This window comes from Rhea americana, unplaced genomic scaffold, assembly GCF_003343005.1.
Source record: "Rhea americana isolate MKP2758 unplaced genomic scaffold, rheAme1 scaffold_303, whole genome shotgun sequence".
NCBI lineage: Eukaryota > Metazoa > Chordata > Aves > Rheiformes > Rheidae > Rhea > Rhea americana.
The window spans coordinates 301,267-322,432 of record NW_028186428.1 but is presented as its reverse complement, the minus strand read 5'-3'; the positions used below and the strand labels follow the sequence as shown (position 1 = coordinate 322,432).

At 38.4% G+C, this 21,166-nt stretch overlaps 1 protein-coding gene across 1 annotated transcript in view; it reads right to left on the bottom strand.

Annotated features, from left to right (window-relative positions):
* Positions 1-20,615, bottom strand: part of PXK (PX domain containing serine/threonine kinase like) — a gene marked incomplete at its 5' end in the record, with an annotated part of 36,737 nt that extends 16,122 nt beyond the window's left edge. The window contains 9 exons of the mRNA XM_085309812.1: positions 646-747; positions 915-1,019; positions 2,269-2,343; positions 3,241-3,314; positions 3,476-3,553; positions 5,500-5,686; positions 9,787-9,834; positions 10,540-10,590; positions 20,580-20,615. Of these exons, the coding sequence (XP_085165938.1) occupies positions 646-747; positions 915-1,019; positions 2,269-2,343; positions 3,241-3,314; positions 3,476-3,553; positions 5,500-5,686; positions 9,787-9,834; positions 10,540-10,590; positions 20,580-20,615 (756 nt within the window). The remainder of the gene's footprint in view (positions 1-645; positions 748-914; positions 1,020-2,268; positions 2,344-3,240; positions 3,315-3,475; positions 3,554-5,499; positions 5,687-9,786; positions 9,835-10,539; positions 10,591-20,579) is intronic.
* Between the last annotated feature and the right edge of the window lie 551 nt (positions 20,616-21,166).

The window sequence follows — 21,166 nt, the reverse complement described above, 5'->3', positions numbered from 1 at the left end:
CAGTTCAATCTGCTGTCGCCATCACCTTTGGCTGACTACTTTTTTCCCATTTCACTGGTAACATAACTCATAAAACAAACATTTGATGCTGATCCTCAAAACAGGCCTACAAATACCTCCCAGAGAGACTCGAAACTAAAAATTCATAATTCCACTGAATGTCATGGTTGTAATAMAAAAAAAAAAAAAAAACACTACACACGGGGATAAAAGTTTTTATGGTATATGTTCCACAGGCTGTGAATTAGTACTTTTCCTTTTTCTCCTCAAGGAAAAAAGATATTACCACCTCTCTGCCACCTCAGATGCTAACTACCTTCCTTGTTAGAAATGGCCTCACTCAGGTGTATCTAAATTCAAGTCCCAGCACTTAACTTCCATTTAAGTTTAGCTTTGAAGTCTGCTGCTTTTTTTTTTTTTTTTTTTTTTTTTAAGAACTAAAACAAGACTTACATGTTCAAAAATTTGTCTACTTTTTTCCAGTTAAATCAATTGGTCTTAAAAAAAAAATTCTTCCTACATCTTCCTACAGTCACTGTCTTTGCAGTGTCACAGCTAAACTACCACTACTACCAGAAGCAGTGCAAGAACCAACTTTAATCATAAAGGCAGTTAGTGGGTAAATAAAGCAAAAAGAAAAAATACCTCTAATATTTGTCTTCCGTATGTTTTTATTTGCTGAAGTTCAAGACCTTGAATTTTTTTAGGATTACAATACTTCTTCAAGAATGGGTCTTTTGGTTTTGCCTTTAAAGGAACAGACACACATCAAGTACCATGAGCATGAAATGAAGTTAGGTCTAAGAAAAGCCAGCAATCAACTTATTTAGTAATAGACAGTAAACAGTAAGACATACTTTGAACATTTCAGCAAATAGTCTACATTTGAGTTTTTAAGAAAAAAATTACATTACCTTATAAATAAGGTCCTTTAGTGTCCCTTTTTCACCGAATGGCCTAATAACAAGTGCTGAAGATTCATTGGCAGTGGCAAAAGTGACTTTGTAAATATAGGGATGCTACAAAAAGAAAAAGAAGATACTATTGGGGTTACTTTTCAGATAACAGATACTGTACATTCAATTTTGCATGATTCAAAATTAAAAAATAGGTCTGAATTACATGTTTAAAGTAATCAGATTCTGACACTGACACTTGCTCAAGTTATTTAGTCTTTACCCAAAGCAAGTGCAAAGAAAGCTTCACAAGAACATTCTTCAATTTCCATATAAATCAAGAAGAATTCTTTTTCTTAAAAAAAGAAAAAAAAAAAAAACAAAAACAAAAACTAAACATACTGGCATCACAGATAAATGAAGAATCCAGCCCTATTAACACTTATACATGAGTAGGTTTACTGCAGGTTTAAGTGAGGCTGTGCTAATGAATTCTTATATGCTCTTCTACAACTATGGCACATAAAACTCAGCACTAATAGTTTTCATAACAGTTTTGGTAATATCTTTAGAAACTTTTATAGCAGCTTCCTGTAACTTTCTGAAACCAAGTGAGACAGCAGATTTGGAAACAGACACACCACAAACACACAACCAAGAAGGCTGAAAACTAGGCTTTTCAACCCAAGAATTAGACGCAAAGTGATGTATCAATATCAAGACACAAGCAGGGGGGCTAGAAATTTCAATCTTTTGAGTTCCAGGATGACATAGAGGTTTAGCAGGTTAAAACGCATCGATTTCAGCTCGTCTCTCACGTGCTTAAAGAGAAACGCCCTTTGGAGTGAAATGCCACTTGTTTTGCAGACAGAGGCCTACTGGATTTAGTTTGTGGCACTGCACAGAAGCTGGAAGTTCAGCCTCTGTTGTACCTCTAATAAGATACTCCTATCATAAGAACAAAGTGAAAAAACAACTACGCACATTACACTGTCCCATCCACTGCTGACTGAGAATATCCATAGTATTCTGGTTAGCAACTACATCTTGACAGCACTATTCTAACAGCCTGCAAGTCTTGAAGAGCTGAAATAAAAGCTTAGGATCTCACAGTACTGTAGGAAGTCACCAGAAGACAAAATATAATTAACCCCAACCCTGAAGCTCCTGTGATAATCCTGTAATAATTGTGCTGAGAACATGTTACCTCATTGTGTGGGAAATTTAATTAAAAGGTTTACAGATCTCTAAATGAAAGCAACTCTAAAATTACAAACTATTTCTATTAGATTGCATGTGCTTTTACAAGATTAGTCCTTGCAAGCTTTTCTTTTGTGCTGGCACAATTTAAAAGTCTTCAAGTAATACTTACAGAACAGGAAGAAAGAAGTTTCACAGCGTACTGTAAGTCTTTGTCAGACAAGTATTTATCAGGGCCAAGATCAGCCTAGAAATAATAGAAAAAGAAAGGCCTCATAAGGGAGGAAGTTGGACTCCATAAAAAAGATGTGATCTATATTCTTCTCTCACAAATCAAGACAACTGCTTGAAAATGCATTTTGAAGAGCAAGCAAGGAAACTACACATTAAGAAGCAAACTTTAAAAGGCTGAATAAGGTTGTGATTTCACTATACAAAGAATTTGACAGAAAATAAGTATTATTGCCTCCTCCTTTTCCAGTATCTGACATGCATTACCACCACTGAATTAACTCTGCCAATCCCAAAACTGGGAAACTGTGTGCTGATAGGGCTTAAAACCCCACCTTCTTCCTCTCCACTAAAAACTTCCATTTTACCCCAGGTTTGAGCAATCTCAGCTCCCCAGCAAAGTCTCACAAACAGCTATGATTTTGTAACTAAGACTGCAGCACATTTTAGCACAGAAGCATAAGCATTTAGTAATGACAAAGTATTTGGCAGCAACGCACGTGTACCTGACAGGCGCAATTTGTGCCTATTAGTTTGTCAGAACAACTAAGGATCCTAGTAAAAAACAAAAATAGAAACAACCTAAAAACAACAATAAACGCCAGTAATTTAAAAGGGATCACTCTGCTCTTTCCAGTAAGCAGATTTATGTTATGTGCAGCAGCTACATCACTACTACTAAGGAAACAGTAAACTGAGGTGCAGGGGACAAGACCAAGGACAGAAACTTTCAGACTAGATTTCCTGACAGAGAAAAGAAACACAAGAAGTTCCCACACCACAGAGCCACCCAAGGGTTTTGAAAACAAGTCCTGAGCTCTTAAATCTGCATCTCTGTCATTCACACATGACCAATATGAATGACACAAGCCAAGTTCCTTAAGAAAGACTAGAGGATAAGATGAAAGCATACCCAGCTTAACATTAACGGTTCCTTTGGTTGATTCCTAATCTTCATTAAGAAATATTTCTTACGTATTCGCCAACCTGCAATGAAAGAGTCATCAGTAGTTTAAATTAAAACATTACTGAATCACATGGTTTATAAGCAGGACAAGGGTTGTAAGCAAAGATAGTATCCTTATCTTAGGACAACTGGTATAGTTGGAAAAGTCAGGCAAGTCTTCAGGAATACATGCTCTTCTTACCTATATCTTTTAATGGTTCTACAACCTCCCACTTTGGCTCTGATCGGAAGAACATTGAAACATGCTGTAAGGCAATTTCTGGGGAGGAAAAAAAAAAAAAAGAGAGAGACTACTTAATTAGATTATATACATAGTAGGTAATGTTCTATGCCAGGAGGCAGCCTTCAGGAATTCAGACTTTGTTTTATCAACTAAAGTCATCAAAATCATTTTAAAAGAAAATCAAGTGAAAAAACAGTTAAAAGATATTTGCATTTTTAACCTGAGAACTCATATCCACTGAGAAAACAGAAACCACTGCCTTAGGAAAACCTACCTCACTGAGTTTGCATTATATCTATAAATTTTAATTTCCAAGTCCAAATCAAATGCTCACAGCTAAGATATCTCACTTTTGGTACACTCTAATATCTCATTAAATGTTTTAGCTATACTTGTAAAAGTTGCCACTTTTACATCTCTTTCATGTGCATCTAGATTGCCATTATTACACGTGAACTAATCAGTTTTTTTTGTTTTGCTGCCTGCTACTCTGCCCTATTTCGCATAGACAATGGTATTTTGCTGTCATGATCCTACATGCACTTTTGAAAAACAGGACAACCTCCTGGTTACTGAGTTTTCCCACAACTGTGAATACAAATGGTGTATTCATTAAGTGATTATGCCAACAAAATCTCTAACATCTCTTTTTCTCTAACATCTCTTATCTTGGTATAGAAATATTGCAAAAAGGTAAGGATGCACTTTCTCTTCTGTACTCTCTCTTCTCTATCTAAAAATATGCTAGCAAAAAGAGAGAGAACAGTGCAACACATATCAGCCCACTGCTGCAATATTAAATAATGGCGAATTGATAAAAGTCTCCAGAGAACCCAGGCAACTTCTTGATTGTTATTAACTTCCCCTAAACTTGCTGAAAAAACAACATTCCCAAAGAAAGCACTCAGAATTAACATGGAAGTCACATTATCTCCTAAAGGATTTCAACTGCTTGTTCAGCATTAACCAGACATACTCCATCCTTAAAGAATCACTAGTTATTTACATGTCTTCCGCAGCTTACCATAAACATCCGGGAAATGTTCTTTGCACTTTGAAGTACAAGGAAAAAGGATGTTGTATAAAGAGAAAGCAGAAAGACAAGTGAAAAGGAAGTAGTAAGTTCCTGCTTCAGTAGGTTGTGTTTTTATGAAAATAAGGTTTGCAGTTTGCATTTTGCAAAGAGTTGGTCTGCCTAAGAACTAAGTCTGCAGTGTAGTGTTTCGTTACTTAGAGGAAGTTCTTCAGTCTATCAGACAAATATTTAACAATTTCCAGCAGCTGAAGTTGAAGTTGGATAAATTAAAGAGAATAAACATTCAGTAACAAAGAGAACTGATCACTAGAACATCCATCTATAGCAGACAGTGATTCTCTATCATTGTAGATTTTTTTTATTCAAAAGTATATAATGCCCTAAAAGAAAAAAAAAAAAAAAAAAAAAACACTAGCTCAAATGGTTAGTTCCCTGAAGTTTCACAGCTCAAACTGACAGAGGGAGCTAGACAAGACGATCACAATCGTTCCTGCTGATTTGAAAAACTTCTGAACCATGACAAAAGCAAGAATCAGTGTTCGGAAGACCAGCTGTATTAGAAGAACACAGAGTTGACAATCTTAACTCTCACACACCAGTAAACAAATAACTTCCAAACATCATCCTTCCCGTTCATCACAAGTAACAGTGAGCAAGTATACTTCAACTCTCATTAGCCCCTTCTCCCAAGTTCATCTTAAACAAATCTTAATCCTCATCGCCCCTCTTTAGAATTATGCAAATACTCAGTATTGATAACTACAGCACGATCCAAGCACACACCTAGAGAAATATTATTGTATATAATCACATATACAATATTATCACTTTGGATTTTTTTTTTTATTTATTCTGTGCCTTTTTGTAACTCCTTGTCAGTATTAACAGATGATGTGCACACACGCTAGAGTTTAACTGTGATACAGTTTGAAAATCCCTCACTTACCAGTGTAGTTTACAGAATAGCTGTTTGGATCCAAGAACTTTTTTACCAGTTCACAGTTAGACAGTATGTGATGGGTAGTAATTACATCAAGATAGGTCTGGAGTCCTTTCTGTCTTTCAGCTATGAATTCACGCTCCATATTTCCAATCAACTTTTTTGGAGGAAGAGGTAGACTTAGAGTTGAGATCTGGAAAAAAGAGAAGAAAAATGATTATTTGCAGTCTTGTTCTCAAAATGCCTCAGCGAAGTAAACTAGTAAGCCAGAAAACACTCTTTGTATTTTCCTGTGTGTTTTACTTTGTGTATATGCACATTCATATTCTGTGTATTTACAACTGAATATTTTTTTTTCTTTGTACATACCAGCTTTACGTTTTTTCTAAGTACTGTTATCAGGGTGAGGAGTCCTCATAGTGAATAGTACTTCACATCCCAATGAGAAGAGACTTGTAAATGCAACTACACTGAGAAGGCACAGAAACAAATTTTTGCTAGTGACTCATGCATTTAAGATCACTACACAAAACCTTTAGCTACTAAATGGCTATAAATTCCAGCCAAATTTTTCAAAAATCTTAATATACCTTTGCCATAGCACAAAAATATTCAGACCTTACCATTTTCTCATGATGAAATTTATGTATTTATTTAATGTATGTACAAATTAATAAGTTTCCTTTGCCCCTACTGCCATTGTAAGTAATATAAAAACCTTTAGTCAGTTTTTCAACTTGTACTTTCAAACACTGTGCAACTTTTCCATTTTAATTTCTAAATTTGTTGCTGTACAGTTTTTAACAGCTATATACATTTCATCCCAGATGTAATTGTAGTCTACAGGTAGATATATAGTAGTTTTATCTTAAGTGGTACAAAACTTCAGCTAAAAATCAGTGAAATATTTAGACATGGGAAAATGGAAAATTCTGCAGAAATCTAGAGCTTTATATAAGTCAGATCAAAAAGGTTTGTTTTCTAAACATGATCTAGGTTGCACACAGTATTTATATTCATTTACGTCATGTGAATTGCCCAAATGAATTATTCATATTGTCAACAGGTTGCTGTTCAGCAGATCAAAGCACCTGCCTTGTGTGTGCTGAGTCTTCACTGGAGATTACCTTTAAGAAACATGTGTTGCAGAAACAAATTGCATATGTGCAATAACCTAATTTCTAAAGCAAAGAGTTCACCAGGGAGAATATGGGGACTTTCAGCATTTGAACAACCTTTATTTTAATTGGTGGAAAAAGTAAGGAATTAGCTTAAAGTGGAGTCGAGGAGGCAGTCCCTTTCCTTTTTTCCTCCTCCTTCACGAACACAGGACTTGTTCCCCCCAGCACTGGTCTGCATGCAAATCATGGGCTGAAAAAGAGCTATGGCTATATGCAAATTACAGAAGATATGCAAATCATCCTGTCCACCCAGCACTCTTTTCCAGGAAAAAAATAACATCCAAGAATAAACCCAAAAGCAACAACTACCCATTTACTGCACTTATATTTACCACATGCATTTAATTTTAACACCAGAGGTATACAAAACTTTGGCACACTACTCCTCCTTTAATTCAAAAACAAGTTTCTAAATAAAAGCAAAATGCACCTCTGACATTAAAGTTACTCACTGGAAAAGCACATCAAATCGAAATCACCTTTGAATTCTTGACCTGAGAGCTAGCAACCATCAGAGAGGAGGACTCTATTATAGAAATTTGTTTTCTTTATTGGGGGGGGGGGAAACAGTTTTTTTCAGCGGAAGCTAACCTTCACGCTAGGTTTTTGTAACTATCTGCCAAAACACACGGCACAGGGAGAGCAGTTTCTACCAGGGAAGACCACCTTGCCAAGGGCCCGACTTCGCTTGCTTCCAAGCTCAAGCAGGCTCCTCAGGGGCCTGAGCTCAGCTCAGCGCTGAAGCCGGCAGGGGCTTCACCACAGAAGAACCTGAGAATTAACTTGCTTATCTTCAGACTGCAGCCTTCTCAGGAAACTGGTCAAAAGCTGCAAAAAAAGGCTCCGCCAAAGTCAGATATCTGGCTGCAAATACCGTATCAGTCAGTCACTCAACAAAACAGAAGAACAGTCAACTGCTTCCGTGCACCCCTGTCGAGGCAGCGGTGGAGAAGGAACCGCAGGAGCGTCTGCAAGGAGCCTTCCAGTTCAGTACACAGCAGGCCGCCAGGGAGTCTGGCTTGAAACGCTCTGATGCATATCAGGGTCATCAGCAAACACCTCGTCACATCCAAGGTGCTGGTAGGACTACAGCCCGAGATAGCTTTGACATTCTCAATCCTTACTATTGATGTATAGGTCACATCAGATAACCAGGAGAAAGTTGCTTTCCAGCTCAGCTACTTGTCCAAGCACAACAACCTGAACCTAACCAGAAGTCAAGTCTGCCACAGGAAAAACTTGGTCGTTTAAACCCAAAAGAAGCTCCAGCTGTCTATCGGGAACATTTTGGTTGTGAAGGTTGGAGGGGTGCCTTTTGGTATTTTCTTATTGCTCGTTGCTTTTTACTTTTTCTTTTTTCACTCAGTTTTAACACACACAAGATGCAAGTTTAAAGTGCTTAAAAACAAATCACGAGACCTGAATATTTTAATGAAATGCTGTTGCTTAGCATTCTAGGAGGAAAGAATTCAGAAGGGCTGCATGTCTCATATCTGCAAAAATCTCTCTCTGACCTCAAGTTCCTCCTTATCTTGTTCTATAATTTACTGTCAAATTTGCAGTCAAAAGATTTCCTGAGGTCACTCACACTCTGCATCTCTGTCTCAGATGCAAAGGCCTTTTCTTTCACTGCTACATCATACAGAAACTATTTAACTTCACTTTCTAGACCTTCTGCTTAGGCCTAACAACTCAGTATCTGGTATTCCTAAATATAAGTCAAAATTACCCCTTAAAAAAAAAAAAATGACATTGCCTCATTTGAAAGTTAAACGAGATGAAAAGGAAGTGTTTTCATGCCTTAGCATATTTTATTCCCCATGGTTAAGAGGAACTTGTAGTCAGCTACAAAATATGAACTCCATCTTCTTTTGAAAAACCTCCTCCAAGTTCTTTCTCTGTGATCTCTATCAAAACTTGACTATGGTTCAGACTACTGATGAGGACTATGTACTACGTCACCTAGCGCCATCTCATTTCCGTGTGTTCCTACGGGTACTTATTTAATCTTAAATCTTGGATTTCTTTGGAGCCAGAGACATCTGAGTACTGCCTTTATTCAGCATCTAACACAAGAGGTTTTTAGGTCATGATTACCATTCCTATGTTCTACTGCACATTTAGTCAGTAATTCCACAAAACTCAACCAAGTTCCATCTATTGAATTACGACAGTTCCCCTGACATGCACCTTCCTGGCTGCTGTAACTGATTCTTACCCTGTTCAGAGTAAAACTCCTTGCATGTTTTTGCCCACTAAGGTTCACTAAGCAGACAGTCGATTGATTAAAAGGGGTTGATTAAAAAAAAAAAAAAAAAAAAAAAGGAAGGGGGGGAGGAAGAGAGAGAGAGAGAAGTAGAAGCAGCATTGAGTTCCTGAATTCACATTAGGTTTAATAGGGAAAAAGTCTCTTAAAAGACACAAAAATCTATCCTCAAATCTTTGAAGTCTTTGCTTTTTAACTTGCTTGCCTACCTAGTATGATGGAAACCTTGAGTAACAAGTTTCATTCCTTTATATGAGAGTCACTGCATATAAGCTGCCCCCCTCAAGTCACTCATATACTCTGCTTTTTCTCACACAAAATAAAAAGAAGCTGTCCAAAAAAAAAAGAAAGAAAAAAGAAAAAAAGAAAGAAAAAGAAAACACACAGTAAGTCCAGTGTTTAACGAAGAAACACTTCTCAAGGATACAGAAATCCATCACATGATAAGCAGCATCTGGAAGTGCTTTTAGAAGAATATAAATAATGAGACACATAGCACTTTACTGCTGAATTTATAAAGTTGGTATGTGCCTTGGCTTTCTTCAAATCAAGGACAGAACAAATAACAACACATAAAACCAGAACAAGTCACAGTACTGAAGGGAAAAATTCAGTAGCTACCAATCTCCTTTTTATATATAAATTGGTGCTATTGAGCTAAAACTATTTTTTTCCTAGAGAAACCTAAGAGTGAAAAAAACAAACTTATATTTAAGATCACAGTTTCTCTTTAGTTATGTGAATTTGTAAGTTTTCTTCACTGTAATATACAAAAATATCACAAATCATTTAAAATACATCCCTCCAGCAGACATTTTGTATTTATGTATCAAGAGTAAAAGTTACCTGCAAACTATTATTAAGCAAGTCAAAGTCACTGTATCGCCTCACAATCTGCAAAATATAAAGACAGGATTGAGGAAACATACTAGTATTCTCATTAGCATTTTACACTTCAAAAATCCCAACATAGAGAAGTAATTCCCATTTATAAACTTTTTTTTATTTTTTAATCATTCTCTGTACAAATTCAGAATTATTGGATTAATGTCACACCGCCAGATAACAAAGAAGAGTTGATTTTAATAACATCTCAACCAGAAATATAATGTATTTCTACATATTTATCTTAGAACAGCTTTTCCAAAACTATTTGCAAGCAGAAGTCTCTGCAGACAATGCATTTTCCCATGTCAGAAGCAGCATCATTTCATGAGCATCTTCATTACTACTTCTAGTTTTCATTGGCCATGCCTCAGCAAGGCTGCGATTTTAGCACTAGGGAAGACAAATAGGCACTTTAGAGTTAAAAATGATGGCCATGACGATACACAGTAAGAACACGACACACATGATTTTCCTGTTTTCCTGAAATATTCACAACAGCAGAAGACAACATGCCTTCTGTAACTGGCAGCAATACCGTTTGTCTCACATTTCTTGACCAAAAGCATTCAAGCACTTCATGTTCTCAGTTCTCATTCTAAATCAACATTTCCCTCTCTAGCTCTGAATTTAAAAACCCAGGAAAAGACAATATTTGAATTTTTCCTAAGAAGGCATCCTGGTTACATGAATCATAGTTTACAAAAAAATTACCTGCCAACTGTTTTCCGGTGAAACTCCTCTCTGAACACGGATTATGTATTCCTAGTAAAAGGCAAAAGTTATTAGAAATGGGAATTAATGAGTTGAAGTGAGTTGTTTGGTACTTCTCTAAATACAACTACTATCCAGTTAAGACACATTCAGAAATTGAGATCTAGATTTTAAGCTTCTAGGCAAACATCAGATTTGGGTTAGTTCAGACCCACCACTAGCAGCTCTCACTACTTAGAGGAAGAGATGAAAAGAGCCCCTGGTTATAAGTGCTTGTAGATCTGTGAAACATTTGCACCGTTCCGTTTTCTAGGGAAAAAGGTAATACTAAGAACACATCCTCCCCCCCATCATCTCTATTGAGAATAGTTGGGTAGGGTGAAGGGGGTGGGGAGAAGGGAAGAAACAAAAAAGAAAAATAAAGCCACTCTTCCCACCTCTCAAATCTAACAAATAGCCTCCAGGAATTATTGCCTCTTTCATTACAGGAAAGAAATGCAACAATGTAAATACCCACAATTGTACAGCCTCTAATTCTTTTTATATGGAAAAAAAAAAAAAAAAAAAAGTTGTAACAACACCTTTGGGGTGTGCTTGAGTAACTAGAACATACCAGTTTCTCCTGATGATAATTCTTCATTCCTAATACATAGCTAAAGTTAATTACTTACAGATTAAATAGGCAAGTATACATAAATCTCAGTGAGCCACTTTTAAATTTTAATAATTGTAAATTCTCCCACCACAACTGAATTCATAAAGTACAATTCTGTTCAGTCTTTTTATCTCAAGTTCCACCATTCTTCTGTAGAGTACTACCTGGTTAACACAGCAATATCATTATCTGATATTCATCTAATTCTCTCAAGAACAGACACAAGTATTTCGTGCAAACCCTCCAGAGACACTTTGAAAAACCCCAATTTTGTTCATCTCTACCCCAAGTTTTAAAAAACACTTGACATTTCAAGGAACATACACAAGACAAGTCCTTTTTCTGGAAAGCCTATGATTTCAGTTCTAGATAACGCTTAATTAGCAAGGCAATAAAATTAAGATGAGTTTTAAGTACAGTAATAGATACTTCCTTCACCATTAGCATACTTTGAAAGCTCTGTGACTACAATCATTTTTGAAGTCTTGTTACGAAGATAAACCGGTGGTCATATCATTTGCATTGAAAGACATGAAAATGAAGCACCAAAAACACAAGATGTCGAGTGAGAAAAATGCAGCACTAAAGAGAGCCAAAGAGTACCCACAAGCAGAAGACATGGAATAACCTGCTCAGAGAGCTATGCTTTTACACGACAGGCTTTCCTTCAGATCTGTGCAGGTCTGAAGCTGTAGGAGAGGTGATGAGGTGGCCCATGTCCCCCCGCACCCTTTAAAGCAAATTCATCTTCCCTGCTCTGTTTAGCCCAGGATGGCAGAAGCCACCACCAGCGCTTCAAGCAGCCCAAAATACTCCCAGCTCCCTCATCGAGCACACTCAGGTTCTCTGCACCTGCAAACATGAAGCTATAAAATTCAGACCAAGAGCTAGGAAATCTAAAACAAATAAAAATTCAAGCCATGGCTCACAATATTTCTAACTTCCAACACCCAAAAAGCATTTTGCATTTGTGCCAAGGGACGCGCAAGCACCATCGCTGCCTGCAGTGCAGCGAGCTTCACAAGCTAAATTGTTAGTTATTCAACCCGTATGATTTCATTCATGCTGGGAGAGACATTCAAACGTATTTTATGTAAAGTGCTGAATATTTTTTCAATCTGGAATGCCACCAATTTTGCTGAACTGCTTACATTAATAGGAGTCTTATACAAATAGAAAGGATATATTATAGCATTATGCACAACTTTTTTCAGATATTTAAATTAACACTGCATTCCAAATTATCACAGATCAACAACAACGAAACAATAACTAGGAAACAAGGGCATTTCCAGCACCCTGGATTTATATGCCCAATTTGTTTGTTCTGTAGCAATAACTATTTGTACTAAGCTGGCATGTACCTACATACCAACTAGATACTTGAATTAATTGAATGCTTGAACCATGAAGTATTATAAATTCAGTTTCACAGTTAAAACTCCACTGCAGGCATTTATTAATAACTTCTTTCAAGCATTGTGAAGTCTCTTCTGTTTTTTGGAAATTGTCTTTGGAATCATGCTGAACTAATTTTCCCCTTTAAAATGAAATTAAATGAGAAGCTTGTATCCTGAAGAGCAAGTATGCACGAGAGGATCCCAACAAATACAAAGTGGAGCACATCACAGAATCCCATCCAAGAATTAAATTTCCATTCAACGTTTACCACCACAGCAAGCAGTACAAATCAAGACTTACAACTACTCCAGACAAGAGCCAAAGGCAACACTTACCAGATGACATTACCCAGTGCGTCCAGCTTTAACTAATCTAGAATTTATTTACTGAAGTTTTCTTCCAAAGCACAATGCTGATCAGGCAAAAATGCTATTCAGTTTTCTTATCAACTGCTATCAAATGTGTTCTTATCAACAGCTATCAAAAATTTGCAGTGTTTTTGAGTTATGTAGCCTCAAGAACAAAATCAAGACTAGTAAGCATGGAAAACAAAGTAATTTAAAATACTTAACATTCTAACAACTTAAATGGAAGTGATAGAAATCCAAAAAGTCATAAACAAAAGACTCAACTACTATAGCAGAATTAATGCGTCTCTTCACCAAGTCAGGCCAGCAGCTTCCCTCTGTACTCCCTTCTCTTACCCATTTGAAATTGTCATTATTTGCTTGTAAACTGAGAAGCCCAAATGATAACAAGTATCAACAAAGTTTATTCCAATCCAACCAGGATAACAGTATTTGGAAACTTGGTGACAGAGGTTGATTAAACAGATGCAGGGAAACCTAGAGCCACAGATAACACTCAGCTTCGCCTGCTTTTGCTCTGCCTTTGGGGAAAGCCGTAAGAGACTCCCCGACTCGCAGACCCACCAAAAAACAAGCAAACAAAAAAAAGCAGCAACTGCTTATTGAGCAAGGCTCCAAGGAACACGGGCTGTTTCCCTGAAAAAAAAAAAAAAAAACACACATCAGTGATGATTCATCATGTTCAGTCATTCAGCTTTTCTAGTATTTTGAAAGAAGCAGCGTTATTGCCCAATCCTTATCCAGCGACTGTCAGTGTCTAGCGTACGCCGAGGACGTGCTCTCGGCCGGGCAACCACAAAGCACAGCTTCGCCAGAGACCTGGCACCTACTACAAACAACTACTGCCATCAGCGGGATGCTCCTCGCCTCTGGAGAGCCCGGTGATAAACAACTCTCCAACTTCCTACTCAGGGTCCGGAACTCATTTTCACCGTAAAATTATATTACAAAAACAGCAATGGACCACAACTGTTCTTTCCACGCAGACTCAATGTTTTTCCCCATTGGGTTCTGCTGGAAGCTTTAATCGAGCCACCTCTTGATGCAACAAGATTCACAGCCTGCAACAAGAGAGCATCCTCAGACAGGATCGTCTGTACGGACGAGGGAAATCCCCAGTAGGCTCTTTCTACCAGTGCTGAACGTAACAGAAGAACTGGCCACCTCGGCACTATTTTGTCAAGATCATTAATTAAAAAGCCCAAAAGGTCATCTGTTTTTCTTCCAAGAGTTGATAATGAGATCAAGAGTCAAAGAATAGCTCCGATAGGAAAGCCAAGACATGAAAGACAATCCCATTCCCAATATCTACCGCGGCGACACATAATCCGCAGAACACAACACGCCAAGATTGAGAGAGAAGCCCACACTTCTTGCAGCAACAAGTCTGGGATTATAATTAGCACCACTGATGCATGATTCCCACAGGACCAAAGAGCTTTCATCTCTGCAAGGAAAAAGCCCAAATGCACTAACATCTGCCACGAGCCTAGCTCTGTTTTGCTTAGAACAAAATCTGAATTCCAGTCATGTTCTTCCAAGGCAGTCTGATCTGACAGTGGGATAGAGGCTGTGTCTATATGAAATAAATAAATAAAGTGTAAGGAAAACAGATCAGCATACTCCATAATTTCTCTTTAGTTATATCATCTATAAGAAGAAGTGTGACAGAGAAAGCTTCAGAAAGGGCTAGCACTCAAGGTCATTTCTGCTGGAAATTCAGGGCCTGACAACCAGGCTTGGTGAGGTCTGGTTTCGCTGCAAGTGCCCTTGATTGAGTCATGTGGAAATTCTCATCATGTCTTTTACTCCCACATGAATGGCCCAAAGCCTTTTCCACAACTGAGTTTACCAAACAGCTTCAGAGAAGATCAAACAGCTGCCAGATGCTAAAGAAAGGTCTCAGCCTGTAGAAGAAGAGAGGCAACCTCATGCTACTGATTTTTCCCACAGGCCGAGAGCTCACTGGCAGCCTCTACATGGAGGCCACCAAGACAGGTCATAAAAACATTCCTCTGAGAATGTCTCTCTGACAACCTCTGGGCTGTCCTTTCACACTCCCATCGAGGTAAAGCTTGTACATCTGCTGTTTTTACCATCAGTACGGCCAAGCCAGTTCCTTTCACAACCTTCGTATTTCAGCAGCAGCAGCTCAATATATGCATTTAAAGATGCCAAGCAAAGCAGTTTCATATATGGGATCATTTCCTGACACCTCCGGTGGAAAATGGTGTTGGGAGGAAGCAGGGAGTAAGGAAAGCTGCATGACCCCGGTTTCACACTGTCATTTCCTAAATCCTGTTCCTACCACTACAGAGTAGAGCATGCAACCCTGTCTAACATGCTCTAGGTGACCCTGCTGAGCAGGGAGGTTGGACTAAGTGATCTCCAGAGGTCCCTTTCAACCTTACTGATTCTATGATAGAGTTTCAGAGAATATATACATATTCCATATATCAACACAGACCAGTGATAATCATGCTGCCTTTCTCCAATCCTTTGTTAATAACAATTCCATGATTACTGCTTGGGATTAATGTTATCCTGAAATTGAACCAGATGGTTCAATTTGTTCATTTTCATGCAGATCCAGCATTTAGGTGGCTTTTTCCCAGTTCACCAAGATTATTCTCCAGTGTCCCAGCATTTGCTAAAACATCAGTATCAACAGCTCCAAGCTTCTCAGATGGTCCTTTTAACATTCCCAGTTACAAGCTCCATGGCAAAGCATGTAAAAATGTTTTAAAATAGTTGCTAATTATCTGTATTAAAGATTATTATTATTGATATATATTAACTTTAAATATACTCTGTTAAAGATCATCGTTATTAAAACAGAAAGCAAACAGAAATGACAGGGTGATGCAGAGACAAAACAGGAAAGAACAAATGGTTGAGTTTAGAGGGTCATATAATAAAGTGTAGGAAGCCTCTGGCCAAAATTGGGTAACACATTCTGCTTCCCCACGAAAATCACCTCTAAATTTCTGGCTCAGTGTAGTCATTCTACTTCACAGATTTCTGCTCTACATCAGTTTAATCCAAGGAGGCTTGCAAAGCCAACCACTATAAAGATCCAGGTCACCTTCAGGTCACATCAACTAAAAGTTTGAAAGGGTTTTATTTTATGAGCATTAAAAAGACAAAAGTGTAATTAAGCATGAATACAATCCCTGCTTAAGTATGCTGGATTGGAACAATTTCTAATAAAAAGCTCTTTTAAATGCTTATTTAGAAAACCTCCCATGCGAAAAGGAGCAACAGAATCAGGAAAGCTGCTCATACTTAGGGACCTCTCTTTACAAGAGGGCATAGTACTTATTTACTATTGCACAGCTTACCGTTAAGCCTATCTGAGGTACAAGTAACAACTGTTTACCTGTGTTTTAAACAATGCTCGTGTTTGTCTGGGGACATAATACAGTTCCACACACACTGTATCATTACTGTAATAGAGTAAACCATTCAGCGAGTAAAAGCTACGAAGTAGGACAACTGCAGAAAAAAATAGGACGCACATGTACATGTAATGAAACGTACTGAACAAGAAAATCTCTGTAGAGCAGCAGACGAAATAGCAGCTTTTCAATCTTACGCATCACTGTGGCCTTTCCCGGAAAAGGAAAATAATTAGTGTTTTTTCAGGAATTACTCAGCAGTCAATAAAAATATTCTAATTAAACTGCAAGATCTCTAAGGCAAGGGATTACAACGTATGGTAGGGCAACTAACATTTTGACAGCAGCCTTTGAAGGAGTTACAAATGCAATACTAATTTAGCAAGGTCACTGCTGTAAACTATAATGTTGGAATGTCTAAAATAAGCTATCTTTTTGAGCTCAAACCTCATGAAAAAGAAAACAGTTTCTCCACAAGACTTGGTAAGTATTTCCAAAACCTCAAACAAGTGAGCTCTAATAGCTCTCTGCCCAAAGTCACCTCTAAAACTATTTGCATTGTATTTTTTTCAAAACAAAGGCAGCCTTGAAAAGGTTGAGTTCCTTGTAAAGCAAATATGCAGTCCTTTACAAGTTTTTAAAACAAATTCTGAAGTTTTAGTTTTAGAAACATGTGTTTCCATTTCTGTATTATAGAACAGTTTAGGAGAAATATAAATGCTTTTGCAACACTTTATAAACCTAAAAGCTATGAGTGTCAACATTCATCATCACTTAAGGAAAATGAAAAATTCTGAAGTGTGTTACAAGGAGGATCTATTTCAGCTCTTCATTTCCAAATGCCTTTAAGACAACAATGAACTGGAGCAAAATTGGCTGTTTCACTACTTCAGTTTCAACATGCAATGGATGAAACAGAAAAATCACTTCAGAAATGAATTAAGGAATATTCTGAAAAAGTACGCATACACCTTTCTAGCGGTTCTACAACTTTAAAGTGTTCTGAAGCTTGTATGTGCAATTTATAAGGGACATGTCTAGACCATTCTGAAAAAAAACAGCACCCTCTTTTAAGACATAAAAAGAAAGTTCTGTTTAAATAGTGAATATACAGATGAAAAATTGCAGTATGAATCAAGTTTAATAGCCAAATTTTCTTTAAAGCTTTAATGCTGAAAATGCTTCTGATGTCAGAATACAACATTTGGCATTAAGATGAAACACTTAAAATGGTTTAATGTATTGGACACAATTCCACTCCCACTGAATTTAAGGAATGCAATGGCAACCAAGCCACCTCATTTCTGCAAAACGGCTGGTACACATTCCTACCAAGAGCATTGAACCATGCCTAGGAAAAGTGCCCCACACACTACTAGAAGTTACACTGTTACTCTCACTTGTATGTAATGCTAATGACTAAGTAGTAAATAAAAGTAATAAAGTTGTCATGGGGTTGCTTACGTAGTTTCAACTCTATTAAGCGAGGTACCCTTGGAATGCCTCTGCAACGTAAGTTTATTTGGCTCTCAATATGAAAAGTACTCTGTAAGCACCACACTACGGAAACATTTGTATCCAAGAACACTTTCAAACAAATCTCAGGATGCTTTTATAACACGTTTAAAAAAGAAAAAAATTCTGTTAAAAAAAAAAAAAAAAAAAGAAAAAAAAAGTATATTTTTCATCTTCAATTACTAATGGAAATAAATATGCAAAAATAAAATCTCAGCTGACAATTTCTTTGTTGCAACTCAAAAGCATGGAGATAACTTACTAACTCAAGGAAGAACTTTTGAGTCCTTTTGACTTGGTTGGGGTGAGGGAGGAGAAAAAAAAAAGGAGCTTGTGAGCAAATAAGCAAATTTTGTAGTTGCTTTTCTTAACAACCTAGCTATATTTACTGAAGGTTTGACTTGCTCTTACTAAGCAAAAAATGCAAAACGTCAAGAGAAAATTTTAAATGCTAGTTTTGTCCCTTCTTGAGTTTCTGGGGAAGTCAGGTATATATGCAGCAGTTTTAGGTTTTGCTTTCAGTTTTCTTTTTTATTTGCTTCTTTACCTACAGGAAATAGAAACTCACCCTCTGCCAAGTGCAGCCCTTGATTCAATGTTATGAAGTTTACATTTACACAGCCTGTTGTGTTACATTTAAATTAACAGAAGCTGCTCAGAACAATAGGCAAGCAAACTATTCATTTGACACAAGCTTTGGTCTTCTGTTTGGTATCTCACCATAGCTACAGAGTTTTTCCTCAAATTCTTCACCTTTTCCTTACCTGGTTATTCAGAGGGCTGATTATTTTCAGTGCCTGTGGAAGATTTAAGTTATTACTAGTTTAGTCATCGTATGAAAGCTGTATCTAATCTGGACCTAAATCATCTTAATATGAGAGGGAAAAAATATAAATGCAAGTTTGAAGCAATTCTGTAACACGAGGGAGCATTATAAGAGCTTAATGCACATTGCTGACAAACAAAAGTTATTCATGGTTGCCTTTGTATTTCAGCTTTAGAACAAGAACACAAAAATCTTTCAACATATACCTTTATTTGTTAGGGAGGGGATTCATTTATACATGTCTTCAAACAAGGATCTACTTGTATAGTTCATTTAAACAAGAAAATCTCAAGGCAGGTACAGCAACATCCACTAACAGAAGAATTATTCAGATGCCACGGACATAAGATCAGGTGTCCAAAATGACAAAATAGTCATCTTACATCAAATAAGAAACCATGTCTCTTGTTACGGCTTCCTGTATTTTGTTCTCCCGCACTGCCTCTACATAAACTATCTGTGTCACACACGCTTCAAACCATCTTTCAACTACCAACAGGCTTCTGCGGTAAAACAAACAGTTACTAATAGATGCATCTTAGAGACAGATTTTAAATCAAAAGGCACACTGCTTCAGCTTTCTCTTATTAACAGGAGATCAGAACAAGGCAGTACGCTGTCTTTTACTCAACATCCATTAATAACAGAACCCAGAGATGAGTGATTTCAGAGGGAAGAGGGGCAACATTTGCTACCAAACTCACATGTGGAAGATAACGCATGGACCAGATGGACTGAAAAACTGCTTGCAAGTGCTCATTCTAAAATAATTTTTTTTCTAGCCAAAAATAACTTGCAAACAGAGAGAAAGAACACAAAAAGCTATTGTCATTTGCACTAGCAAAGTAGTATAATAAGCGATGACAAAAACAAGTTAACAACGCAGCTGTAATCTGGTCTGCTAACCCAGGCATATTAGAAGTTATACAACCTCTCCTACAAGCCAGCATGTGCACACACACCCCTCTCAGCTACTGAAACAGGTAAAAAGTATTAGGCTTGCCAGAAACAAACCTCATTAACTATATTTATAATAGGAGCTCCAACAACTGAGAGCCAGGACCTCCCAGATTCACGAGATCTTCTAAAACTCTTCAAACATAACTTCTGTTCAGAGAAGCACTGCGACATTAGTTAATGCGAGTTCTTTGTTAAAAAAACAACAACAAAAAAAAACAAAACAACAACAACAAAAAAAACACTCCTGAAGTGTAGGTTACTTATAAGAAGTCTATTTGATAACACAGTGTACAAATTAGTGGTACACCCCGTGGTGAATCTACAATTATTGTCAGTCAGGTTAACAGCGTTCACCAGATGCAAGGAACCAGTAGGAGAAGTCAACACTGCAGAAACCAAAGCAGCAAAAGGGGAGGAGGAACATCCCTTCTCCATTTAAAACATGCTTCCTACTAGTATACCTGCTGCCGAGGTACCTCTGGCCTCCTTTTTTAGCCCAGCATCCCCATACTCAGCTAAGCAATGCCAGAAATCAGAAGCGAATCAGAAGTTCTCCCTTTGAATCCCTATCGCAGTATTGCCTGGTCATACCGTAAGTAAACCTAATCCTTAAAGTGGAAAATAACTGCAGGCAGGAGCTTACGAAGCCTGTACTATCACCGCATGCTCAAAGACAGCACAGCTCTCACGGAGCTGGTGTGCATGTACCAGACCCCCCAGAAGAATTACGCCGTGGCTTAACAGCCAAGAGGAGGCCCGTGCTGCTGGCTGCCATCCCTCTCGGTCACAAAGAGAGCGAGGCTGCACCCTCCCTTACGGCTCTGCAGCCCTCCTGCCTTCACCAGCGCTGCGCGCGGGACGCGGGGCAGACGCGACCCTTCGTTATCAGCTACCGAACAGAGGCCGCCAGAACCCACCTCTGCCCAAAACGCAGTAAGAGCCCAGGAACGCAGAAATTAAAGCAGCGTATTCCGCCAGGAGCGAGAAGGGCCCTTCGAGAGCGGACGGGAGTCTTGAGGAGCGGACACGAAGTTCACGCGCTCCTGCGCTGACCACCCCACGCGAGGAGCAACAGCAACGCTCCCCGAACCTGGGCTGCTGCCCCAGCCCCGGGACCCCCCCGCTGCTACCCCATCGCTCCCAGTTACCCCATGACCCGCTACACTGCTACCCCAGTGCTCCCGCTTACCCCACTACCCCCCCGCTGCTACCCCACCTCACTCCTAGTTACCCCACAGTCCCCCACACTGCTACCCCAGTGCTCCCAGTTACCCTCATTACTCCCCACACTGCTACCCCAGCACTCCCAATTGCCCCACTAGCCCCCTCACTGCTACCCCACCTCACTCCCAGTTACCCCATTAGCCCCCCACACTGCTACCACACCTCGCTCCTAACTACCCCACAGCCCCCCACACTGCTACCCCAGTCTCCCAGTTACCCCACAGCCCCCACACTGCTACCCCAGTCTCCTAGTTACCCCACAGCCCCTCACACTGCTACC